The sequence below is a fragment of the Pelodiscus sinensis genome, chromosome 22, assembly GCF_049634645.1.
Source record: "Pelodiscus sinensis isolate JC-2024 chromosome 22, ASM4963464v1, whole genome shotgun sequence".
NCBI lineage: Eukaryota > Metazoa > Chordata > Testudines > Trionychidae > Pelodiscus > Pelodiscus sinensis.
In genome coordinates this window covers 17,439,745-17,466,645 of record NC_134732.1, presented here as the reverse complement: position 1 = coordinate 17,466,645, position 26,901 = coordinate 17,439,745, and the positions used below count along the sequence as shown (strand labels likewise).

The following is a 26,901-nucleotide window of genomic DNA, read 5'->3' as shown; positions in this document are numbered from 1 at the left end:
TTTCCATGTCAAGTATCTTGGGCTACAAAGCAGACCCCAAGTGCAATATTCTAAAAAGAACTATCTGAGAGAACCTGCAGGATCCTGGCACAACTGAAATTGAGGGGCGAGGGGACAATGTCTGTGCCAGGTGTTGAGTTATCTGTGATTCACCTTCTCTGGTTTGGGTTGAGCCTTCTTAAAACAAAGTTATTTAAACAGTCATTGACCTGTGTGGACATGCTCACGTTACAAAGCTAAACTCAGGGGTTCCAAAAATGCTACCTGTGAGTCACTGAGGCCTTGTCTTCCCTTACGGGGAGATGGATGCTCTGGCGATCAGTCTCTAAGGGGTTGATTTAGTGGGTCTAGTAAAGGGTTGATTGTGCTCCTGTTGACTCCGTATTCCACTGGGTCAGGAGGAGTAAGGGGAATCAATGGGAGAGTGTCTCTCATCAATAGGGTTGCCAGGTGTCCGGTTTTGAACTGGACAGTCTGGTATTTGAGGGTTCTGTCCGGGAAACAAATTGAGAAAATACCGGACATATCAAATGTCCGTTATTTTCTAATTAGGTAAGTTTTATTATTATTAGGAGTATCAGTACGTAGCTGTGTACTGCCTGGCTCGTAGACACGCTCACGCTGTGTGAGTGTGTCTACCAGCCAGGCAGTATGCAACTACATGAGGCGGGGCGGGTGCGGAGTGGGTAGCGCCCCGGGATTTGCGTGAACCCAAGTCAGTCCCGCTCCCTGTTGGCCAGTTCTGTCCCTACTCTCCCCCCCCCCGCCGATCTCCCCCAGCCAGCCCCTCTTGCCCCCCACTTTCCCCCTTCCCCCCACCAGCCCCGCTTCCATCCCGTCCGGTCCTGCCCTCTCCTCCCCCATCTGAGATCAAGCGTGTCTAGTATTATTTCTGAAGCCACCTGGTAACCCTACCCATCAACCTGCCACAGTGGGGATGCTGCAGTAAGTCAAACTAAAATATATTGACTCTCGCTATGCCACTCACATAGCTGGATTTGTGTACCTTAGTTCGGCTTTGCCCCCTAGTGTAGGCCAAGCCTAAGTGCTGTGTCTGGCTTCTTACCTTCCCCGGCTGTGAACTGAAGGCTTTTGTTTCTTTTCCTGCTGCAAAAACAAAGATTTACACCAGGGATAAGTCTAGACTACCTCCCTTTTTCGTAAAAGGGATGTAAATTAGACGTATCGCAATTGCTAATGAAGCGGGGATTTAAATCTCCCCCGCTTCATTAGCATAAAAATGGCTGTCGCTTTTTTTCCGCACCGAGCTTTGTCAGAAAAAAGTGCCAGTCTAGACGCTGATCTTGTAGAAAATAAAGCCTTTTCTGAAAGATCCCTTATCCCTCTATGAAATAAGGGATCTTTCGGAAAAGGCTTTATTTTCTGCAAGATCAGCATCTAGACTGGCGCTTTTTTCCGACAAAGCTCCGTGCGGGAAAAAAAGCGGCAGCCATTTTTATGCTAATGAAGCGGGGGAGATTTAAATCCCCGCTTCATTAGCAATTGCGATACGTCTAATTTACATCCCTTTTACGAAAAAGGGAGGTAGTCTAGACGTAGCCCAGTAGTGTCCACGGTGGGTGCATGCTTGCTCCATGCCTTCAATTTCAGTCACAGTGGGAATTCCAGATGCCCTGTGCTTTCCGGAATCAGACCCAGGGGACCTGATTCAGGGAACTTACAGAGGCGCTTGGATCCATGTGGATGGGAGGGCTCACGTGCTTTATGTCAGACATGTACTGAAGTGCCTTGTTGAATCGAGGTGGTGCATGAAATCCATATTTCGCACACAAATGTATGATGGGTGAACATAAGAACATAAGAACGGCCGTACTGGGTCAGACCAAAGGTCCTTCTAGCCCAGTATCCTGTCTGCTGACAGTGGCCAGCACCAGGTGCCCCAGAGAGGGTGGACTGAAGACAATGATCAAGTGATTTGTCTCCTGCCATCTCTCTCCAGCCTCTGACAAACAGAGGCCAAGGACACCATTATATCCCCTGGCTAATAGCCTTTTATGGACCTAACCTCCATGAAATTTTCTAGCTTCTCTTTAAACTCTATTATAGTCCTAGCCTTCACAGCCTCCTCTGGCAAGGAGTTCCACAGGTTGACTACACGCTGTGTGAAGAAGAACTTTCTTTTATTCGTTTTAAACCTGCTACCCATTAATTTCATTTGGTGACCTCTAGTTCTTCTATTTAGGGAACTAATAAGTAACTTTTCTTTATCGGCCCTCTCCACACCACTCATGATTTTATAGACCTGGTGAGCAGAACTTATTACGATATAAGGCTTGGTCTGAAGTCAGGGAGAGCCTGTATATTGATTTCACTGGGCCCTGGGTCAGACCTATGTAGCTCGGCTCCTTTGGACTATTATCCCAGAGATTTCTCCCATTGTGTTGGAAATATTTGGGTGGAATCGGGGAAACTACTGTGAGCCACGGAGAGGCAGAGAGGTTCGTTATATAGACCTGGATGGTGAGCAAGGACTTAAATGGTGGGGGTGGAACCGGGAAGGAGACCTGTTTTGAAAATAAACCAATGACTTTAATACCCGGAGAGAAAGAAGAGCAGTGATATGTCCTTCCCACCCTCCTTTCAGTGTCTGAGAGTACATCGACACGGCAAAAACCAGAAGATCCATTGCAGCAAGTCTGGATCAGCTGACTCGGGTTTACGCTATGGGGCAGCAAAGAGCAGTGTAGACACTATGGCTCAGGCTGGGGCCAGGCTATGAGAAGCAATTACAATGGGGGAAGTCTAGGTTGGATATTTGGAAAAACCATTTCCCGAGGAGAGTGGGGAAGCACTGGGATGGGTTCCCTGGGGGGGGGGGGGTGAATCTCCATCCCTAGAAGTTTTTAAGTCTCAGCTTGACAAAGCCCTGGCTGGGCTGATTGAGTTGGGGTTGGTCCTGCTTTGGGCGGTGGGGGCTGGACTTGATGACCTTCTGAGGTCTCTTCCAGCCCTAGGATTCTGAGCATCCCCCTCATTGGGTTTAAGGGTCATGGCTCCAACCTTAGCCCGAATGTCTACTCTGCTGGTTTTAGCCCTGTAGCCTGGGCCCAGGTCAGTTGACCTTGGTCCTGAGATTTGCTGCGGTGGATCTTTATTTACAGTGTAGACATACTGTGAGCCTGGCGATTCAAAGGGGCATGGAGCTCCAGTGACAGCAGTGCCCCCCTGCATCCAGAGAATAATTTGCCATCAGAGCACCAAGCAGTGCTCCAGGCAGCCTGGAGCGAGACCACTGCGGGCTGGCTGCCCTCAGCCCCGCCCCTTCTACCTAAGCCCCGCCCCTTCCACCTGAAGCCCCGCCCCTTCCAGCAGTGTGGCGCCACACACCCCACCTTGCCCAGGGGCCCAGCCTGGCTGTTGGCTCCCCTGCTTGGGCTGTGCTAGTGGTTCATCGTTTTCTTTATGAAGCTGCCAGTAACCGTCACCCAGGATTTTTTTCCCCGTTTTCGCGCCGTCACGAGAGCGTAGATCTGAATGAGTGTCAGACTTGCCAGGCTCATAGGGAGCAGCAACGTTTTCCTTCAGTAAATCTCGGTTCAGTTTTCAAAGGGTTTGTTTCACCTAGCTTCCGGCCTTGTTCTTTAGTTGGAGGAGTCTGGTGGGGGGACACCCAGGTGTCTAGATAACCAAGCCTAGAGCTGCAGTGTCCCAGCAGCTTCACTCTCACCTCTCATTTTCCCACGCACCATCACTTGCACGAGGTAGCAGGAGGATTTGCACGAGGCAATGGCATGTGTGCAAGATTTGCACAGTAGATGTTTGGCACGTGGACAATCCCACCTCCTGGACACTCGGTCTTGCACACAGATCACTGTGTGCAATGCAGAGGCTGCTGTAATGTTTGTGACGTGGTAAAGGTGGCACATCCTAACCATCTTGACAGGCACCTCCTGTCCGGCTGACTGTTCACTGTAGGCCTCCCGGCAGTGCTTCTCCCGTGGGGGCACGATGGCATGTTCCAGAGAAGGAAGCAGACGAGAATCTGGGGGTAGAAGCTTCCCATGACTGTGACATGCAGGGGAATCCTACTTCACCTGATCACTTTTCCTTCTTCGTGTCATTCTAGCTGTTCCTGACACTGGCTCTTTGAAGGGTTATTATGTGTTGTTATATAAGTATTGTCACTTAGGCTAGTGATTATCATCTCTGATTAATCCTTGCTGTAGAAGTTTGCACAGGGGATGTCTTGAAAAATTCAGGGTTGTTCAGATTTAATCCAAGCTGACAAGCACTATAGTTGAGGGAAAAGAGACAGAGGAGCCTAGGGGTGTGTCTAGACTACAGGGTTTTGTCAACAAAAGTGGACTTTTGTCAACAAAACTATACCTGCGTCTACACTACCGCTGAGTTCTGTTGACATAACGTCGACAGAACTCAGCAGTTTTGTCGACAGTGGTAAACCTTGTTCTATGAGGAATAACACCTTTTGTCAACAGAGTTCGCATCTACACTGTCCTTGGCGTTTACATTCTCGTGTCGACAAAGTGGCTTGCTTTGTCGACAGAACTGGATGTAGTCTAGACGCGCTCTGTCGACAGAAGCTTTGTCGACAGTATCTGTCGACAAAAGCCTGTAGTCTAGACGTAGCCTAGATGATAGGCTACATATATATATATATATATATATATATATATATATATATATATATAGGGCTTGACAAACCCTGGCAAAAGCTACTCGCCAGCCCGGCACTGCGCATGTGCGAAGTGCTGGTGAACGGGGCACATGGAGCTGTAGATTCAGCGGTTAGTCAAGCCCTGTGTGTGTGTGTGTGTGTGTGTGTGTGTGTGTGTGTGTGTGTGTGTATATATATATATATATATATATATATATATGCGACAGAATGCAATAACCAGGGGTTCAAATTAGCAGGCTAGTGAAGACAGCTAATTCGAAGTGAGAGGGGAGCTCCGGTCGATGCCGGCAGTCCTGCTTCCATGAGGAGTAAGGGAAGTTGAAGGGAGAGTGTTCTTCCTTCGACTTCCTGCAAAGTAGAAAGCACTGAAAGCTGAGTTAAGCGATGTCGACTTCAGCCACGCAATTAACAGAGCTGACATTGCGTATCTTAATTCGACTTTTTCCTTTTGTGTAGACATACTCCAGGAGGCATCAAAGATGCACTTGGTTAGTCTGTTTCCAGTTCCACTAAAGTTACCCCTGGGATTGGAAGAATTCTTTTACAGAGGCCTCAACCTTTTGCAGTTGGGATGTTAGAGGTTTTGTGTTGAGGGGTCACATAGCAAGATGCTTTCAGTCATGTTACTGAAATAGACCCTGATCCAGCAAAGCACTTAAGCCCATGCTTAAAGGTAAGCATGGGCATAAGTTACACTGAAGTACATGGGAATGCTGAACGGTTTTAAAGAGCTTGGTGGATTAGAACCAGAATGCCAAAAAGGAGCATGTAGAGACCTGGTCTTTGTAAGTAAATTGCTGTCTGCTTAGTTAATGTACAGCTGGAGGATGGGCAGAGCTATGGTAATTAAGGTGCATGTGGTGCTCGGATGATGATAAGGAAATGCCAGCTGAAGAAGGTGTTGAAAGAAAAGGCAGCAGTGAGGTGCAAGGCATTGGGTGAGAATGGAGGAGAAATCAAATAAAGGGCTTTCTGATGCTTTTCAGCTGATTATGCTGGATGGAACCGGAATGTCAACTAAGGTAGTAACCAGATTAAAAGTCAGGGCTGTGCTTCCGTCTAAGTCAGCCATACGTTCCAATGCTAATTTCATGCATTGCCCTCTCCCGCGGCAGAGTCGCCATTCATGTGTGTTGTTTAACTCCCGCACACACAGACAAATCCTAGAGGGGCGCCTGGGGAAAGGATGGAGAATGCTTGGGCCAAGACTCTTAAGGAGTCTCAGAAGAGTTGAACGATACAGCAGGCAGAGCACTGAGCTCGCTTGCTGTGTGAGCAGTGTACTGATGCAGAGATTATAGACAGTGATACCCGACATGCTTGGACAGTTTGCTCACTGGATTTTAATGGACTGATTCTTATTTTAAATCCAGCGGAAATACTTTGGACTAGTTCCATCTTCCCACATTTTTTATTTTCTCCGACACAGCCAAAGTGCTACATGTTTGTTTTAATTCCCGCAGAGCAATTGATATCATCACTTTCTGAAGTGATTCCTGGAGTCGGGTGGTGCTTTTTCTTTTCTTTACTTTTTTTAAGGATTCTTGATTAGAAAGGAAACAGGAATGCTGACCCAGCGTTTGCTTTTTTTCTTAAGGACTTGGCCATGTACATAAATGAAGTCAAGAGAGACAAAGAAACCTTAAAGAAAATACGTGAATTTCAGAAGTCTATAGAAAACTTGGTGAGTTTGAAAGTCTTCTCTCTTACCCCGCAATATGCCCAAACTTTTATTTTGTCTTTATTAATGTACTGGGACTCTCCACACACATATTAACAAATTTTACTCATCACCTGTGCTTGTTTTCTTTAGTAGACCCATTTGTATTGATCAGCCTCTTTTCATTATCTGTGTACTAATTTTGTTCAAATTCCAAAAAGGTAACCCTGACATTATAAAACCCACTTGATTCTCATGTGAGGCTGTCATTCCTCCCCTTGAAAGGATTTCCCATCCTTCATTTCTCCATGCTGCTAATGTTGGTGGACTGTCCTGTCCTAAAAACAGATTTTTACACTACTGGCTGCTGTTTAAAATATTTTGATTTTGCTGTTTAGCGAGTAGAGAGAGGAGATGAATAAACATTTTTATGAGCAAGAGGGTAGTCTGGAGTACAAGTGAGAGAACAGCACAGGTAATGTATTTTCAAGAACATAACTCCAAAAACACGGGCCAGGCATTCATCTTTCAAACCACATGGGGGAACGAGCAGCTGAAGTCAATGAGAGCTGTGTACACTCAGCACAGCCCACCTCACTGTGTTATCCTGAGTCTGCCTGAGTACGCCGTCGAATTTAATGGATGATTTTGTAACAGACTGAGACAGAATCCCTAGTTTTCAAGAGAAACCTGAGAAAACTCCTAAGCGGGGTGGAGGCCTTTCCGGCTCAGAGGTTTTGATGGAATGCTCTTGATATAAGCCATGATTTGTATGAGAAATGAGTAAGATGTGTTGCTCTTTAAACATGGGAATGTGAATGGGTGCCTTAAGCATCTGCTTTTCCCTGCTGAGGTCTGAGAGTTAGTGGTGACGTGCAGAAGATGAAATGTTAGCAAAGCAATCGTTTCTTTCTTCCAATCAATCGCTCCCCCCCCCCACACACAGTCTGCTCTGTGTTTAATTTCATTGCTTTGTTGTGGAAGTTACAGATTTACTCTTGTTATGTGTATTCAACCCATGTTGCACACCGATGAAATAACCCAAGTCTCTATGCCCAGCTGTATAAAATATGTACTGTGCTGATCAATGACAAAGCTTCAAGACCTTTTTTTTAATAAAAAACGAGCACGCTGTAGGTGGAGAGTTTCATATCACTTGATGAACGTGCTGTATTGAGTAGCATTTGCAAAGGCTTGGGGCTAAGGCTACATCTACACTACAGGGTTTTTGTGCGAAACCGACCGTTTTTGTGCAAAAACCCGCAGTGTCCACACCTCAAGCGTGTTTTTGCGCACGTAAATTTACAGTGAATCAACAGAACAGAGGGCTTTTTGTGGTATAGGTATTCCTCTTTCTACAAGGAATACCTCCTTCATGCGCAAGAGCTCTTGTGCAAAATGGTGTGTGTGGACAGGAAACGGGTTTTTTTGCACAAAAACAGCCTATCGAAAGAAGCACAGGTGCCCTGGTGGCCATTCTGTGAATGGCCATCGGAGCTTTCTTGCGAGAGAGCATCCATGCAGTCGGGACGCTCTCTCGCGCAAAAGCCCATCGCTTTTCCGATGGGCTTTTGTAGCCTGGACGTGCTCTTGTGCAAGAAGTTTTTGTGGAAGATCTCTTGTGCAAGAAGCTTGCAGTCTTGACGTAGCCTGATCCTGGTCTCTGACTCCGCCCCACACCTGTGGTTTTGGTTCCAGATGGGAGCCAACATTGGAAGAGCTGTATTGTCTGGTTCCAGGGTAGTTTCAATGGCAAATCTCATGAGAGCCACTGATATCATGATATTTCTGCCCCCCAGAATGGAAATCTTGCAAAAATTGCTTGACCACTCAACCTTTGTACCCAGATCCTTGCCTTGAGTTGTCATCAAACCCAAACATGAGTCTCTCATTAATCAGGGTCCTAACGTCACTTCTAGGATTTTCTTCTATAGTAACTATCCCTATGGGAATTCCGTCTGGTTTTAGGGGATCCTGTTTATATGCCATTCAAGATAGACCCCATAGTACCATCTCACACGAGAACACCTTCTCAGTTTAGTGTCTTTGGAATGTTCTCCCTCTGTGTATTCGAGGCCATCATGTTACTGCTGAGGCGATTCAATTTTTGCTTACGTGTTTTGGTGAGCAGGGGTGCTGTCCTTTCTCCAGGGCCCCTTTTGGAATCTGAGCAGGACTATGGGGGCGCTGAATGACGAGCGGGTTTATTGACTTTTGGAAGCTGTCTCGTTTGTTTCTGCCATATTCAGAGAGCTTTGAGGTTCAGAACTAAAAACCTTTCCTTGCTAACGTGCCTTTTTCTATCTGCAGCAAGGGAAACTGGAAGAATTCGGGAGGCCAAAGATAGACGGTGAACTGAAAGTCCGTTCAATAGTGAACCACACGAAGCAGGACAGGTGAGCGAATGAAGAAACAAAGACATAGACAGCAAAAAAGAAAACATTCTCCCAGAAACCCAAGTTACGGGAAACACCATGCAAAATGCTACATGCAGCACAGGGCCCCTTATTGCCGTGCGCCCAGCATAGAGTGACCGATTGTCCCGATTTTATGGGGAACAGCTCGATTTTGGGACTTTGTCTTATATAAGTGCCTTATACCCTGTCCTGATTTTTCACACTTGCTGTCTCATCAACCTAACCTGGGGGCTCTAGGGCTGTGTCTAGATTACATCCCTCTTTCGACAGAGGGATATAAATTAAGCACTTCTAAATTGCAAATGGAGCCAGGATTTGAATTTCCCACGCTTCATTTGCATAGTCTCATAATGGCGCTTTTTCAAAAAAAGACCAAGCTCTACAGGATCTTTCGAAAAAGCCTTCCCTTTTCCCTTTTCAAAAGAACTGTCTAATCTGTGGTTTTACTTTAGAAATAGCACTCCCTTCTATTTAGTTGAGTGACACTAGCAGAACATTTGATCTCATTTATCCCCACATTTCATCCTCATTAATTTGGTCATTCCTGAGATTTGCATTGATGCCGAGTGCCTTCAGTGTTAAATCATTATACAGCGAGCGATGTTTAATTGTCTTGACTGGGCAATATTCTCTGCTGAGCTTTCTGTGAAAGGTGTGGATAATTAGATGTTGGATTTGGTTTCTGGCAGGTATTTATTTTTGTTCGATAAAGTGGTCATCGTCTGCAAAAGGAAAGGATACAATTATGAATTGAAAGAAATTATCGAGCTACTTTTCCATAAAATGACTGATGATCCCATGAACAATAAGGACATTAAGAAGGTAGGTGGACAGAGCACGCAAGTGACTTGGGAACTTTTCATAACCCTGCAGGTCAATGTCCTTGGCTCCCCTCTCCCATCAGACTCTAAAACAGAAATAGCTCTTGTAAAATCTGGACAATCAACCCTTGGATTTCAGGGCAGCCTTGCAAAGAACTGAGAAACGGGAGGCTGGGTCCCCTGACCTGGGGTCTACAAAGAAGCCCTTGAGAAATCAGAATGACTTGACCAAAATGGAGGAAGCTGGTCTCTTTGAGAGAAGCAAAGTTCAGAGAGAGTAATGCAGAGACAAATTGGAGTGGCCCATAGAAGTGAGGATAGGGAACAATGGACAGGATATGCACTTACACCAGGGGTGGGCAAGATACCTCTCGTGGGCCAGATCCGGCCTGCCAAGCCACTGGATCCAGCCCACAGACCCCCATGCCGGGACCTTTAGGCACATAGCAGCTGCTGTTTTAAGTACAGGGCTGCTCTGTGTGCTCCTCTGCTCTGGAGAGAGGGGCAGGTTTTGTATGATCTCCCCACTCCCAGCCCAGTCTACAGCTCCTATTGGTTGGAAACAACCAGACAATAGGAGCTGAGAGATTGGCCTGGGCCATGGGGGCCTCTCTCCCCTTCTGGAGCTGAGACCAATGTGGAGGGAGCAGGCTGCATTTTCATGTGGTCTGGAGCTGCAGCAGGCAGGAAGCTCAGCCTGCCTTAGGGGTTCTGCAGGGCTGCTGGCAGGGAAACACTTAGGTAAGTGCCTCCCAGCCCAAGTCTGCTTCCTGCACCCCAGCTCCCTCCCCCAGGTCACCATCCACTCCTCTGTTCCCCCCTGCCCCAGGTCACCCCACTCCCTCTCAGACCCTGTATCCCCTCCTACATCCCTCCCCCAGGACAGAATCCTCTTCTGCACCCACATCCCTTCCTGGACCCTACACCCCAATCCCTTGACCCAGGGCACAACCTCCTCCTTCACCCAAACTCCCTCTCAGACCTCACACTGTTAACTGCACCCCAGTCCATTACCCCGTGCACCCTTCTGTACCCAACCTCCATCCTAGACCCTGCACCCCTCCACAGAAAAGTGCGGCCCTTGACTACTTACCAAAATCTTGGAGTGGCCCCGCCACTAAAAATTATTGACCACCCCTGACTTACATGCATGCTTATTCCAATTCATGCATCTGGCTGACTAGGCTTTCGTTGGGTGTCTCTCCTTCCGGGCTCCAAGCTTCATGCTCCAAGTACCTCTGCATTTCACAGACTACTAAACCACTGCTCTAGATTGCAGGTAGTGACACGCATGGCAGCTCTCAAGCGCCAGCTCCTGTGTTGTCACTGGGAGAGGGAGCATGGGCTGGGTGGCCAAGTTTGTCACTGCGCCTAGTTCAGAAGAGCTAATGGGAATGGCACCTCCAGTCAGACCTGCACTGGAAAGGGCATCTCTACTGGTTACTCCTTCCCCGTTCTGCATGGGAGTTTCCATCCTGGAGCTCAAACGCCCCAGGAGACAGTGCTAGTTCTTTAAAAATGGCCAACCCAGAAGTCCTGGTGGATGTCTTTGTCTGATGAGATCAGGCCTCAGAGCTGTAGAACCTGTGTTTATTTTTTCAGGGTTTGCATGGGCAGGGCAGACTTTTTGCATTGGGTGCACTTCTAAACCAAGTTTCTCTATCAGAGATACACATACCCTGGCTGGGTTTGGGCTTAGGTGATAGCAATCAAGATCTGCATCCTAGTAGACGCCATGGCTTAGCAGGCGTTGGCCACCTTGTTAGTGTGGTACAAGATAGCCACAAGGAGCATTTTGAAAACAGTTGGTGGCTTTGCTGCTGTGATGTTGGAGAGATTGCTAGCCTCGTGTTTTAATGAAATGTGTTTCCACTTTGCTCTCTTATGCTTTCTAGTCTCATGGAAAAATGGTAAGCAACCACAGATCCATTTTATTTTCCTTAATATTGTATTGTTGTGAACTGGCTAGTGAGAATATATCACACAGGGCACATTGGGCATGTGTCATAGGTTCTGCATTGCTGATGGGGAATTGAGAGTCTTTTTTTAGCTTTAATGGCCAGGACCCGAGCTTTGGGAGCTTCAGGATCAGGGTCCTTTCCCATCTGCTCCCGTGAATTCTGATTAATGATGTGCACCAGCGTCAACCATTAAGTCATTTGATGCAATGTACGAGAGAGATACAAAGCTAGTCTTTGCACCACCCCCTACTCGTATCACCAGAAAAGTCCTTTGCCACAACAGAGGCAACTAAAGGGAACCCCATAAAACCGATTACAAATGAACCTCAGTTAACCTCCCCTCGCCCATGACGCTGTTTCTTACGCATTCAACACAAAGAGGTAAGGAAGAAGGAGCCAATTGCTGATCATTTCTCTTCGTTTCCTGTTGCAGTGGTCATATGGGTTCTACCTGATTCATCTTCAAGGAAAGCAAGGCTTCCAGTTTTTCTGCAAGACGGAAGACATGAAGAGGAAGTGGATGGAGCAGTTTGAAATGGCGATGTGAGCAAAAATGGGCTGTGGGTGCACACCATTGCTGCTAATAAAAAATGGCCTAGTCGAATCAGTTGCTAGTTCTCATGAATCCAGGAGTCTGATCTGCAACCCTCTTTGACTTTCATAGGACTTCCAGGGGTTGGGGCTGATGTGATAGCATCTAAGACCGTGTCTAGACTATGGAGAATATCAGCACTGTGGTGGTTGATCTTCTAGAATTTGATTTAGTGGGTCTAGTAAAGACCTGCTAAATCGAATACTGAGGATGCCCCCATCGATGCCGGAACTCCTACTCCTCACAAGGAGTAAAGGAAGTTGATGGGGTCATTTCTCCCATTGACCTCTCACTGTGAAGATGGCACCAAAGCTCGGCTTAAGGTATGTCAACTCCAGCTATGGTGTTTATGTAGCTGGAATTACGTACCTTAAGCTGACCACCAGCTGTAGTGTAGACCCGGTCTAACTAAACCAGTCGTGCAAAAGTGTGTGTGTAAGGGGGGGGAAGATGTCTGTATGAATTGCTACCTTGGGAGGATACCTATGGTATGCAACACTGAGTGTATATTTGAGTAAATGATCAGAGTTAAGGGCTAAAATCTGCAGAGAGAACCAGCACAAGGCCCTTGAATCCTATTTAAGCCCTATTTAGAGGACATAAGTTGTGTGTAGGTTTCATACTTGCCTTCTGCATAATAGTGAATTCTAGTGCCTGATTGACTGAAGGGGGGGAAGACAGAATCATGTGTGAATATATCAATGAAAGCTTCACACACCACACACAACCCCCTCCCACCACTCCAAGGGTATGTCTACACTACCCCCCTAGTTCGAACTAGGGGGGTAATGTAGTCATACGAAGTTGCAAATGAAGCCCGGGATTTGAATTTCCCAGGCTTCATTTGCATGATCCCGGCCGGCACCATTTTTAAATGCCGGCTAGTTCAGACTGCGTGCCGCGCGGCTACATGTGGCACGAACTAGCTAGTTCAGATTAGGCTTCCTAATCCGAACTACCTGTACGCCTCGTGGAATGAGGTGTATAGCTAGTTCGGATTAGGAAGCCTAATCCGAACTAGCTAGTTCGTGCCGCATGTAGCCGCGTGGCACGCAGTCCGAACTAGCCGGCATTTAAAAATGGCGCCGGCCGGGATCATGCAAATGAAGCCTGGGAAATTCAAATCCCGGGCTTCATTTGCAACTCCGTATGACTACATTAACCACCGTAGTGCGAACTAGGGTGGCTAGTGTAGATATACCCCAAATGACTCCAACTCTCTCACTCTTGTGCAAGATCTTATACAGGTTGAATCTCTCCAGTCCGGCATTCTCTGTTCCGGCAACATCTGTGGCCCGGCATGATTTTAATTAGCCGGATGTCCACTTATCATGGGTGTGGCCAAGTTTCCTGTGGTCCCATAAAGTTTGTTTACAGCCATCAGGCCTGGTTCTCACCGTTCTGTGCTGTTATTTAGCTCTAATTTACCCCTAAATGTCTTCTAAGAGACCAGTAAACAGTGGAAATGTGGATCATGCTTCTAGAAAATACTGGCCTCCCATGGTTCGGCAAATTCTCTGGTTCAACACTGGTCAGGTCCTGAAGGTGCTGGACTAGAGAGGTTCAACCTGTAGCTTGCTCTGTGATTGCAAAACTTTGACTGAAATCCAGACAGAAGCTGCAACCAAAAACGACAGAATTCAGAAAGTCTGATAGGAGCAGGTTGATACAACTTTGGTGGATTTGTCTTTATGGATCTTTTTCTCCCTCTTTCTCATTAGGTCCAACATTAAGCCAGAAAAAGCCAACGCGAATCACCACAACTTCCAGATGTACACGTTTGAAAAGACAACCAACTGCAAAGCATGCAAGATGTTTTTAAGGTGAGCAATGATTTTCTGGTTCTCCCAGATCAAAGTTTTTTTTTTAAAAAAAGTCCATTTGAAAAAAAGTGTAATGGCTCATTCATCATTTCCCCGTTCCTTCACCCTGTTGAGAGAAGACATGTGTGGTAGGAAGAGCTGGGTCTCTGAGATTCTCTGGTTTACTTACTACTTGTCCGCCGTGGCATTTCAGGCCAGGGCAAATTTTTTTTAATTATTCTTCATGCATGAGATAATAGGACTCTGGCTTTGATAACTGTACTGAATGGTGGTGCGAAATTCCACACAATGGATTCCTTTGCCTTGACCCTGGAGAACAATACTGGGTGAGCACAGGCTGTGGTTTTACCAGTATTTCATGCACATGCCTGCTTAGCGTTAACATGGTGACCGAGCTGTATTTGCCACTTCCCTCTCTACCCCAAGATGGAGCCATCTTTGTCCTGCACTTAATCTGACCCACAAAAGGGGAGATGTTCAAAGGCATGGTTGGCCATGAGATGCTTAACACCTGTTCTAGGTCAATGGGAATCCCAGCCTAAGTGTCTTTCACAAGACTGGTCCCCAACTGGGATATTAGCTCTACGGTTCATGATTGCACAATTCAGCCACACCCTGTGTGGAGCAGTTGGGCCCATAGGTGTCACCCAGACTTGTGGTTGTACTTGAACAATAGATTTTTACTCATTGATCCACAAGCCAGGCTGTATTTCCATATGGGGAGAAGCCCATTTACCTGACATCCTACTACTGTAGCGTTGCAGGCATGTTACTCCAATACTGGAGCAACCAGGAATTCTCTGGACCATTCCCCTCCCCCAAACTAGACTCTGCATGGCCTTCCCATGCTCTGAGGGAATCCATATTAAACACAGTGAGTCCACTGTCTAACAGAGACATTTCACGGGGACACAATCACGGGAGACTGTCACGAGCGAGCTCTTTGTGACTTTATTTCGCAGCCCTCCGGCTAGATGTTTTCAACATCGAAAATGGGTTTGTCTTTTTTAGTCCCTCTTTTTGTTCTTTTCCTTTCCCCTGTTCTCGATTTCCACCTGACTCCCAGACTTCTAGCTCACCTCGGCTGTAGCACATAAACGGCCCTAATCATCAGGTTAACCTAGTAGCTAGAGGAGCTGTAAGTCCATGCCCCGGCCCGAGTGCTATGGGAAAGTGGGGATAAATATCTGGTCACTAGCAGACTTAACCTGGCATTGCCCGGGTCTTTCAGAGCAGGGCCTTGGGGATGGAGGTGGGGGGGAGGGGTGCAGGAGGCTGGGGGTGATGGAGGTGCGAAAATGAGGGATGGGGGTTAGGAGGGCCTCCGGGTGGGGGGTTCCCTCTGCCTGTTGGAGGCCTGTTCTCTCCCCCGAGGCTTTCCCAGCCCATGAGGGCCTGTTCTCCCCCTCCCCAAGGCCCCCTGCCAATCAAGGGCTCCCCTGCCTCCCTGCCACAAGGGGAATGTTCTCTTTCCCCAGCCCCTTCCAAGGCACCAAGTTTTTTTTCTCCTCCCAAGCCTCCCCAGCTGCCAGGGGCATGTTCTCCCCTCCCAAGCCATCGGGACCATTTTTCTCCCTCCCCACCAGGCCTCCCCAGGAGCCTTTCCTTACTCCCGTCAGTGCTGTGGCCAAGGGCTGGAAGGGGGCAAGGGTTTGGGATGGTGGTGGGGAGCTACTCAGTGCGCTGGCAGGCAAGTTGGTGGAGCCCCAACCCTGCTGGACTCTCCCTTGGAGGTACGGCTGTGACCCCAGTGGACATTCTGCAGGATAGCTCTCCCCTGCAGGCTCACTACCCCCAGGGGCCACTCTCAGACTGCGTCGTTCTGAACAGCATCCCCACCCTTTGCATATTATGGGAAATGGACCTTTTCCTGGGGCGTCTGGTTGACCTGGTACAAGCAAACGCTGACCGTGCTTTAAGTTAGGAGAAGAGGAAGCTGCCTGCCAAATTGGTGGCCCTGCCTCTTACCGTTTAGGAGGAGTTCTTGAACAAACGGACTCACAGACAGACACACAGCTAGACAGAAGCAATCTAAAACAGACAGATCAACCGATTTGACAGGAGACGGAATCTTTTCTGCATCGCTGCAGAATTTCAGCAAAGAGCAAGAATAGCTGGCCTGAGGTGGTAGATAAATCTTGCATTCAAGGATCATACGCTGAAGCTATCACCTGCCCACGGGGCAGCTGCTTATTGCCTGGCCTTCCGAATGGCAAATGAAATGATCATTAGCTCAACAAATGTTGCATTAAGAAACTCCTTGTGCATATAGAATTATGTGTATTATGCTGCTGGTCTTTATATGCTAGTCTGAGAATCATTCCATGGGCAGTCCTACAGGATTGGTGGGAACATCAATAACATTTAATAGTTTGACCAATCAGGATTGCACTGGTTTCAAATAAAAACTGTATCCATGTGGCTTTTTGCCGGACAGTCGTGCAAGCTTGTGATCTGGTCACTAATGACGGGCTATGCTTTAGTAATACAAGTCTTTGCACTTACTCGGCATATTTCATAGGGGGAATGTGAAAGCATAATTTTAGATGCACTGAAAATTTTTTACTTGATGAATTTGACCTTCCCTGCTTGAATATGACTGAGCTTTTAGCCCAAAGTTATGGTATCAGCCCCGGAAGTTTCGGCAGATACAGCAAGCTCAACTGGGAGATAGAGGTCTGTGTTGACTCTCAGCTTCCATCAGGTGGTGTTTGGCTTTCTAGAAGGGTGTAGCTTTCATAAGCGGATGGCTTGCAGGGATGGTAAAGGGATGTGGAGTCTATAGGGGTATGTCTACACTAGTTCGAACTAGGGTGGTAGTGTAGACATACCCTAGATGGCTAAATCACCAGCTTGAAGCCCCAGGTTAGAAGTGACTGCAGGTGACAATTTGAAGAGTCTGAGCAGAGCCGGTCTTAGGGGTAGGCAAGCCTGGGGCTGCCATTTTCAAGGGGCTGCCGACAGAAGCCCACTCGGGACACGCAGCAATTAAAAGGGCTGCGACCGCATTTCAGCCCAACCTCTCCCCAGATTTCTCTGGTTACTCTGCGACTTTTTTTTTTCTCGACACATTTTCCCCGGCGGTATTTTTTTTTAAGCTATCACCCAGGGCCGCCAATTGCTTAGGACCGGCCCTGAGTCTGAGGGCTCAACATGAAATGAGCTGGGGGTTTCAGTCACCTTCCTAGGAGACGTGCCCACATTGCAGATGTCACCACTGTCATTGGCACAGATACACCCACATGGGCCACCCTCAACAGAGAAGTTGAGGAATAGATGAGCGACCATCATCTCCCTAGGTGTGGGTCCTACCAGCTCAGAGTAGAGGCACATTTCCTTCGTGGTGCTCTTAATCCTGCAGGTTGGATACATTGGAAGATTATCCATCTGGCACCTTTCACACATCTTAGCCACTAACAAAATAAATAGTAAAGTTTACAGAATAAACCACAGGTTGAACCTCTCTAGCCTGGCACCTTTAGGACCTGACCGGTTCCAAAGCAGAGAATTCAGACCACAGGAGGTCAATATTGTCCAGCAGCATTACCAACACTTCCACTGTTAGAGGACATGTAGGGGTAAATTAGAGCTAAACAGCAACACAGGACACTGCGAGCCAGGCCTGGTGACTGTAAACAAACTTTATGGGACCGTGGGAAACTTGGCCACACCTATGATAAGTGGACGTCCGGCTAATTAAAATCATGCCGGACCACAGATGTTGCCAGACCAGAGAGTGGGAAACTTGGCCACATACATGCAAAGTGGACATTTGGCTAACGAAAATCATGTCGGACCATGGATGTTTCCAAATCAGTGTTCTGGACTAGAGAGGTTCAGCTTGTATTGTGCAAGAAATAAAACAGGTTATCGAGGAGGGAACTGGAAGGGGGAAAAAAATAATAAATTTCCAACTTCTCTTTTCACAGAGGAACTTTCTACCAGGGCTATCTTTGCATGAAATGTGGAGCAGGTGCTCATAAAGAATGCTTGGAAATTATTCCACCCTGCAAGATTAGTAAGTCTTTTGACATTTTAGCTGTTTTTAAAAGCAATCCGCTTTTTGTGAATTATCTGATACATAAAAGTTGTTTTCCTTTTGGCCATCTACTCTTTTATATTAATTTCTGAATAGATTAAGAAAAAAATCTTAATATATATATGTAGACTGACTATTTCCAATAGTCCTCTGTAATTATATGTGTGTGTGTGTGTGTATGTGTGTGTATATATATATATATATATCTTTCAGGGGACTACTCAAAATACTCAGGGTATGTCTACACTTGCTCCCTATCTTGAGATACATACAATGAGATTTAACAGTTATTTCAAGAGAAGGGTTTTCTCTCGAAATAACGCTGCTACACAGTGTGTTTTATTTCGCAATAACACGATTTCAAAATGGTGTCCAGATGCGATTATGCTAATTAAGTGATTATGCTAATTAAGCACGGGATATTTAAATCCCGCGCTTCATTAGTAATTTTGGTACACCACATTTGCATCCCTATCTTGAGATAGGGAGCAAGTGTAGACATATCCTCAGAATATAGTAAAGGAACATAAAGCACAAAAGCAAGTTGGAAAGATGCTTAATAATCCCTACCAGGGCTCGACAAATAGTGCAATCTACTCGCCTGTGGCGAGTAGATTGCAACCCGGAAGAGCTGGGTTCGGGTGATCTGCGCATGCACAGAATGATCTGCATATGCGCAGATTGCCGGACAGCGCGGCTGGTGAGCAGGGCTCGCTGCGGTTCGGCGAGCCCTGATTCCTACCACGCATCAGGTGGGATCTTGCAACCAACTGAATGATTTGCTGAAACTAGTGTTAGAAGAGACTCACTGTAGTGGGACATGAAGTGCAGGCTCTCTAGATCCAATTCAGGAACAATTGTGCCCCCGGAACATGTAGCCCCGGAACATGTTGACTGGGAAGTTGTAGAGATTGGCTGGGTGTTGTGGGAGGCAGAGGGGTAACTGAAGGTACCTTACCAAACTCTTTCATACACCTCCCTGGCTGTCATAACAGTCTCTGAGAAGACAATGTATTCTTCCTTCCAGGTGAAGAGAAAAGTGTTGCCATTTAGACAGCAACAGGACTGGGGAATTGGGACAATAATGAAAGAATATTTCATCAGCCCCCCTGAGTGGGCAGAGGGAGGGAGGTGTGAGAGGGAGTGTGTCTGGGAGAGTATATAACCACACAGCGCTCTCTTTCTCTCACCCCCAAGCTCCCACAATACATGCAGCCTGGTAGGGCGCTGCCTAGGAGGTGTTTCTTACTACAGCGTTGTTTGCAGACCTGAGGTGCATTGGCAGTGTTGGGTGTGATTTGACGCCTGACCCACAGCCAGTGATATGGGTGGAAAGTAGGGATGTAAAACCCCCTTTTCAATGTTAACCAGTTAAACTGTATGTTAACCAGATGGGGGCATGACACAGGTGGGGGCTGCTCCGACCAGGCTAAGCAGGCACTGGTTTACCGGTTGCCACAGTAACCATTCCTGTAAGGCAATACTTACTGAGTAACCAGTTATCCCTTTACATGGAGCACGTGACCCATGAGGAGAGGCTGAAGGATTAGGGCTTACTGAGTCTGCAGAAGAGAAGAGTGAGGGGGGATTTGACAGCAGACTACAATTTCCTGAAGGGAGGTTCCAAAGAGGATGGAGAGAGGCTGTTCTCAGTAGTGACAGATGGCAGAACAAGGAGCAATGGTCTCAAGTTGCAGTGGGGGAGGTCTAGGTGGGATATTAGGAAAAACCATTTCCCTGAGAGGGTGGGGAAGCACTGGGATGGGTTCCCTAGGGAGGGGGTGGAATCTCCATCCCTAAAGGTTTTTAAATCCCGGTTTGACAAAGCCCTGGCTGGGCTGAGTTAGTTGGTCCTATTTTGGGCAGGGGGCTGGACTTGATGACTCCTAAGGTCTCTTCCAGGCCTAGGATTCTCTGATTCTACGATCCTTAGTGGAAAGGCTTCTGTTGACTTCAACGGGCGCTGGAGCAAGTCTTGCTTTTGGTCCCCTCTGTCAAGACGATGAGGTGCTGCTTGAGTGATGCCACAGAGTAGGGGGAAGTGCAAAACGGGCTCGTTTCCCCCAAATTAATCAATTGTTTTAACATTGATTTGCAGGTTCTCCAGCGGACCAGGTACGTTTCTTTCACAACCCTCTCGTTGCCGCCTCACTCCTAGTCACACAGGAGATGAGGGGGCATCTGTGTTCACTAGTCCAGATTGAATTACGGCGGCAAGCTTTCAGCTAGCCCAAGGGGAGGGGCAACGTGGGCCTTGGGGAGGGCCCCCAGCAATCACTGCTGACATTACCTCAGATAATATCCCTGTCGCCTCATCCTTGGGACCTGATCCGCCAGGGAGCTGATCACCTCCAGCTTCCTTTCACTTCAGTGGGATTCAAGGGTTCGAGCCCTGCTCTCAACCAATGGGGACCTGGCACCCTTGGGATGTAGGACACGTAAGGGGGGCCCTGAAGTGAGGGAGGCTGGGGAGCTACTCCAGTGGAACCATGGCTAAAGCACCCACTGAGGGAGCCAGAGGTCAAAGGCTCAAGTCCCACCCCACCCCCAAAAGCAGCTGGCATGTACAGCAATGGCCACATGTGCTGCCCCTCATCCACAGCATGCCCCTCTTTTTAAACTGGGGTTGGCCTGTTCCCCATGTAGCTTGCCAGTAATTCATGGGGGGGGGGGGTGCACCATCAGGTGTGTTGACTCACAATGCTGCAACGACTGTGTAGATTGGGAACCCGGAGCAGGAGGGTGAATTTTCACTGTCTCATTTCCCCTGCCATATTGTGAAGGTTCCTCATACAGAGAATGGAAACCTTCCTGTCCCCAAAGGGAAGAATTAAGGGTAGAATTCTGGCATGCCCCCACCTCAGGAAAAAATTGTAACCGCACGGGGAGCTTTGCTGTTATCAGGACAAGAGCTACTAGGGGCAACTAGGGTACACAACGGTATTTTATTTGATCTTTAAATACAATCAGTTGCAATAAGTTTTACTGCACAGAAACTATTTTCTCTTTTTTTACAGGACCCATTAAATATAGGACCTGGTAAGGATGTTGGTGGTGTTTTCTAAATGGGTAAAGTGGGGAAGACGGCATTAGATTCTGGTTCAAAGAGACTGAGGATGGCAAATTTGGAAGAGGCTTTCATATGCAGTAACTCCTCATTTAACACGTGCCCGCTTAACACGTTTTTGTGATAGCACGATTTTTTTTCTAGGGAACATTTTTTGAATTACACGACCGTCCCCGGAATAACACGATTTCCCCAGCTGGCCCGTCACCAGCGGCTGCGCGGGGCTTCCCCTGACTCCTTGCAAAGCAGCGGAGGGTTCACTGCTCGCTGCGCTGTTCCCTGGCGACCCCCCCTCGCCGGACGCAGTGCGGGTCCCAGCAGACTCGTCACAGGGGTATACTCCCAACCCAATCCCCCTCTTCTCCCTTCCCCTTCTTTTCCCCAGAACCAAACACCTCCCCTCCCTGCTGTAACCCAGACCCCTTTCTCCCCTAACCTTATGTCCCGGTCCCAACAGACACCACCGCTTGAAACGCAACCCCCACCTTTTCCATTACTTTCAATGGGAAAATTGACCTCACATAACACGTTTTCACTTAACACGATCATTTTCTGAAACACATCGATAGTGTTAAATGAGGAATTACTGTAGTTTTTGCACCTAATGCCTGTCTGCACTTAAATTATACTGGGATAACTGTGTTGTTGGGAAGGTGTGATTTTTTTGCCAACATAGTTATGCCACTAAAAACCCAAGTGTAGACACAGTTATACTAACATGAAGGTGCCTTATGCCAGTATAGACACTCTTACCCCAGTATAACTGCATCCACACTCTTACCCCAGTATAACTGCATCCACACTATGGATTTTTGTTCTGCATTAACAATACATAGCGTAGGGCTGGTCTACATGGAAAAGTTCCATTGGCAGAGCTATATCTTTTGCGGTGTGAAAAATCCACACCCCCAGAGAGATGCAGTTAAGTCAACCTGCCCCCGTTGCAGGCAACATTAGGTCCATGGGAAGAATGCTTCTGCCAACCTAGCTACCACCGCTCAGGGAATTGGATCAACTACTGCAGTGATTGTAGAACCCCTCCCATTGTTGTAGTAAGTGTCTACACTAAAGCACCACTGTAGCAGTTTAAAGCCTGGTCTATACTTACCCAGAGATTGACGATTCAAAGATCGATCTTGAAATGAAATGAATGGAGATGCCTATCTCCTAGGACTGGAAGGGACCTTGAAAGGTCATTGAATCCAGTCCCCTGCCTTCACAGCTGGACCAAATACCATCCCTGACAGATTTTTTGCCCCAGATCCCTAAATGGCCTCCTCAAGGATTGAGCTCACAACCTTGGGTTTAATCAGGCCAATGCTCAAACCACTGAGCTAGCCCCTCCTCTGCTCTGCTCCTCTCTGGACCCACTCCTGCTCCATCCGTTCCCCAAACCCACCCTTGCCCCACACCGCCCAACTCTTCCTGCCCCTCTTGCACCCTTTCCCAGAATACCCCCACCCCGAGCTATGTGTCCCAGGGGATTCCTGGGAGACCTGGTGCAGGGCCACCACTCTCACCATGGTGGCAGGAAGTGGAGCACCTCAGCCCGTTCCCCTCCGCTCCCCTGGAAGCTCCGGGAAGTGGAGCAGGCCAGGCCATGGCTCTCAGGTTCCTGCTGCCGTGGTGAAGTGGAGCGACCCGTCTGGGCTGGGCGGCAGAACAAGGCATGCAGCTGTGTGCATTGCTCTGCTTCCCGAGTGCTGGGGGAAGCTGACTTCCCCTGCCACCCCGCACCAGGTCCCCCAGATAGTCCCCCCAGCCACCCTGTGCCCTGCATGCTAGCCTCGACATGGGGGGGGGGGGGGGAGCGTCCCATCCATAGGATGGTTGGGGTGGCTGCCATGGGGTTCCCCAAAGCGTGAGGCCCAGGGCGGCCGCCCCAAACTGTCCTGTGGACTGGACAGCCCTGCCTGCCTGAGGTTCCAAAGTTCCAATACAAGCGGCCCCTTTTGCCGAGAGTTAGGAGCTGGGTTCAGTTTGGCCCCATCTTTTCTGCCACCGCTGTTTCCGCTCGCCAGGCTCTCTCCTGTTAAACATTTGGCTGGAGCAAATCAAGGTACGTCGCCATGAGCATTACAGAGCTACAGCGGCAAACCCTGATTGCTGATCTTCTCTGGTTAGTGGCTCACAGGATGGTCCTGTGGCAGCCACAGGGTTTATTGCCTTCCTCTTTCTAGGTCCGAAAATGGTGGCAGTTCAGAATTACCATGGCATCCCAGCTCACCCAGGGAAGCCGGTGTTAACATTTCAAACTGGGGACGTAATAGAACTGCTAAGAGGGGACCCGGAGTCACAGTGGTGGGAGGTGAGTGACGTTTGTCTTTGGAAATGCTCAGAAGCCCTTATAGAGGGTCTTACTGACTAGTCATTAAGTTCTCTTATTTATCTACTAGAAGCTTTACCCAGCGTTCCTTGGGTCCTTAAATCAATGTTTTTGTGTTTCGTTTTGCTTCATTTAAATCATTGCTCTGGGGTGGCGCTGGGGCTGAGCGGTTCAGTACGTAGCTGCCCCAGGGAGAGACGACTACCCCAGCCCTCTCTCATCACAGCAGCTTGGGGCCAGGGGAGAAGCACCTGTCCATGGTCACTGCAGTTCCTGCGGGCACAGCAAAGGGTGGGGTGCATGTCCCCTGCCTGGGGGACAGACAAACACACAGACACACAAACAAACTCTCAAATATGTCACAGATAGTTGTCTCTTACTGCCCCCTGCTGCCCCAGTGGGGTTATAGCTGCCCCAGTCCCCATCTCTGGCCCCTTACTGGCTTCCTGTGGTCATTATACAGTATAACTGTCCCACCTACCAGAGCCCTCCCTTTCCATTTTATGGAAAACAGTCACGTTCCAGGGGCATCTTATTGTCCTGGCACAACTAAATCCCAACCTTGCTTTAAGTGATGGTAAGAGGAAGCTGCCTCCTCTTCAAGAGGAGTTCTTGAACAAACAGAGACCCGGGCGGGCAGGCAGACAGACAAACAGACTGTCTCAAATATATTGCAGATTTAGATTTATTTTCCTTCCGTAGCACTTTTATTCGCTGGAGTTTGCAAGCCATCATCCAAATAAATTCTCCAGGGCATATTTTCAGCTTGCGTCAGGGAGACATAACATAACACAGTTCTCGAAACTGGAGCAAAGCATCTAATGTCTTTGGCACAGTGCTGAGGTTCTTCTTTATTTATTTACAGGGGAGGTTAATACAGACGAAGAAGTCTGGCTATTTTCCCAGTTCATCGGTGAAGCCCTGTCCTGTGGACGCCAGGGTAAGTGCATAAACACAGACCTGAGCCCCACACCTCCACGCTTAGCCACTCTCAGGCTTGGAGGCTTGGCCTGAGGCCCATTTCTTCAAGGGAGGCAGCTTAAATGCACCAGCATGCGGCTGCTTAGTGGAGTCTCTCCGGATGTAACGAGTCGTGGGAACGGTCTCCCTTGCTGCTGGCATTTTGTTTGAGGGGGGTGAATATTGATGCTGGAAATGGGCAAGTTCATCCCGGCTCAGACGGATGCCTTGCTCCAGAGCGTAACTTCACAGCCTGCTTTGTCTGGGACCCCCCGGCTATACCCAGGAGAGACTGTCGCACCTCCTGAAGTGTGACTTTGGCCTGCAGGCCTGGCGCAGTCACCCAGGCCTGAAGAATGGGTTGGGGAGAGGGAGATTTCGAAGGGAGGTTTGAGGTCAGCCGAGCACACTACATGGAGTCTGCAAATGATTTCCCTTAAAGGAACACAACCATGGTTATTGATCAGGCCAAAAGAATTACTTTTGGTGGGGCTTTGCAGCTTAGTGGCAGTCCTGTCTTGAAGACCTATAATCTGTTGTGATAGAAATGTAGCCGTGTTAGTCTGGTGTAGCTGAAACAAAATACAGGACTATGTAGCACTCTGTTGTGTGGCTGTGTTAATGTGTAACCAAATGAGCTCCCTCTATTCATTTACTTTGCCATTTCCTGCCAATTCAGCCCAACTGAGGCAGCTCATGCGAATCCTTGACTAGCGGTACTAGGGTTGCCAGATGGTTGAAACAAAAATACCGAACACCCTCCTCCCCCCCCCAAAAAAAAACCACTGGGAAATCTCAGGTGTCTGGTATTCTTTGAATTTTTTACCGGACAGGAGGGCTGTGTCTAGACTGGCCAGTTTTTCCGGAAAAACAGTCACTTTTCCGGAAAAACTTGCCAGCTGTCTACAACGGCCGCTTGAATTTCTGCAAAAGCACTGACTTCCTTTTTGCGGAAATACTATGCTGCTCCCATTCAGGCAAAAGTCCCTTTTGCGCAAAAGGGCCAGTGTAGACAGCTGAGATTTGTTTTCCGCAAAAAAGCCCCGATTGCGAAAATGGCGATCGGGGCTTTTTTGCGGAAAAGCGCGTCTAGATTGGCCACGGACGCTTTTCCGCAAAAAGTGCTTTTGCCGAGTCCCCCCCACTGCCCTTCTGCCAGCGGGCTCTTAATACATTTAAAAAGCAGAGGCGCAATGTCTGAGATTGGGCACGAGCTGGGAATCAGCTGATTCCCAGTTCGCACCCGGTCCCTCTGCCCCCCTGCCTCTCCTGCCCCCCATGGAGAGTGTGCTGGGGGAACCGGCTTTTAAGCCAGCTTCCCCCAGCACCGGCTTCTGCTCCCCCGCTTGCTGCCTCTGATAGAGGGAGGCGGGTGGGGGGGGGGGGAGGGGAAGTGACTAGCCATGGGACTAGTTAACTATCAGATAAGCTTTTGTTTATCAGATCGTCAACTAGTCGATGAATCGCTTACATCCCTACTTTTCACTGCTGCCTGTAGCCCACAAATGGATCAGTCCAATGAACTTGGCACAGCAGTGTGTGTGTGTGTGTGTGTGTGTGTGTGTGTGTGTGTGTGTGTGTGTGTACACACGTGCACGCCCCAGTGAGAGAAGCAATTGCTTAGAACCCTCTTCCTCTGACTCCAAGGCCAATAACTCATAAACCACTTGGCACATAAAAACGCTCCCGTACGGAGCAGCGTATCGGAGATGATCTATAACCTAATTAGGAGCTGTGCTCCACAGTAATACGCGGTGTTCTCTTTGCTCTAGCCTCCCAACAGCCGGCCCCCTTCGAGAGAGATAGACTACACAGCATACCCGTGGTGAGTCGGTCATTAAGTCGGACATTCCGATAGAAATGCCTGGCTCCAGACATCAAGATGTATTGGCTTTGCCTTTTAATTTCATTACTTTGTCCCAAAGCCGCTAGGGGGTAAATTATGAATGCACTTTGGATGCTCCCTGCCTCCCCACAATCCACTGCTGATGTGCAGGAGCCGTGAGACTTTCAGGCAAAGGGGGCTCAAATGGCCAAGTCAGTTAGCACATTTTCATTTCACTTCCTGCTGAGGTTTTGGCCTGGTTGGCAGTCCCTGCTCAGGAGAGAGGTGTTGGATGTTAGCACAGGGCATTAGCAGATCTTCACAGGATAAGCTTGTGTTTCACTTGCCTGCCCCTTCCCTCTAGTTCTGCCCATTTGTACCAGTACCTTACTTGCCTGAGCATAATATGTCTACACTACTAAGTTTTATTGCTCAAAACAGCCTTGTGGTGACAAAACAGTGACAGTGTTCATACTGCAGTGTGACTTTTGTTGGGAAAAACACCCAGTTTCTGGGACAAAAACCTTCCATCCCTGCGAGAGACTTTTGTCTTTTCCCCTCCCTTTACTGTCCACAAAGAGCCATTGTGGACTCTGTTGTTTGTTTTGTCAACAGAATTGGCTTCCACCAGTATCCCACGGTGCCTGCCCTGTTGGGTGTGCTCAGTATTTTGTGATCTCTGCTGCCCCGTAGGCATGCGCCCCTCCTCTTTCAAAGCTCCAGGAAGTATCTGACAACTGAGTGAGCTGCTCC

General features: G+C 48.2%; 1 protein-coding gene across 2 annotated transcripts in view; it reads left to right on the top strand.

Moving 5' to 3' along the window:
* Nucleotides 1-26,901, top strand: part of VAV2 (vav guanine nucleotide exchange factor 2) — a 409,172-nt gene that overhangs the window by 367,288 nt on the left and 14,983 nt on the right. For both annotated transcript variants that reach the window (XM_075905174.1, XM_075905173.1), the window contains exons 12-22: nucleotides 6,255-6,341; nucleotides 8,628-8,713; nucleotides 9,424-9,556; nucleotides 11,950-12,059; nucleotides 13,830-13,931; nucleotides 17,861-17,949; nucleotides 20,069-20,085; nucleotides 20,988-21,009; nucleotides 23,218-23,345; nucleotides 24,229-24,303; nucleotides 26,096-26,148. In XM_075905174.1, coding sequence (XP_075761289.1) covers nucleotides 6,255-6,341; nucleotides 8,628-8,713; nucleotides 9,424-9,556; nucleotides 11,950-12,059; nucleotides 13,830-13,931; nucleotides 17,861-17,949; nucleotides 20,069-20,085; nucleotides 20,988-21,009; nucleotides 23,218-23,345; nucleotides 24,229-24,303; nucleotides 26,096-26,148 — 902 coding nt within the window. The remainder of the gene's footprint in view (nucleotides 1-6,254; nucleotides 6,342-8,627; nucleotides 8,714-9,423; nucleotides 9,557-11,949; nucleotides 12,060-13,829; nucleotides 13,932-17,860; nucleotides 17,950-20,068; nucleotides 20,086-20,987; nucleotides 21,010-23,217; nucleotides 23,346-24,228; nucleotides 24,304-26,095; nucleotides 26,149-26,901) is intronic.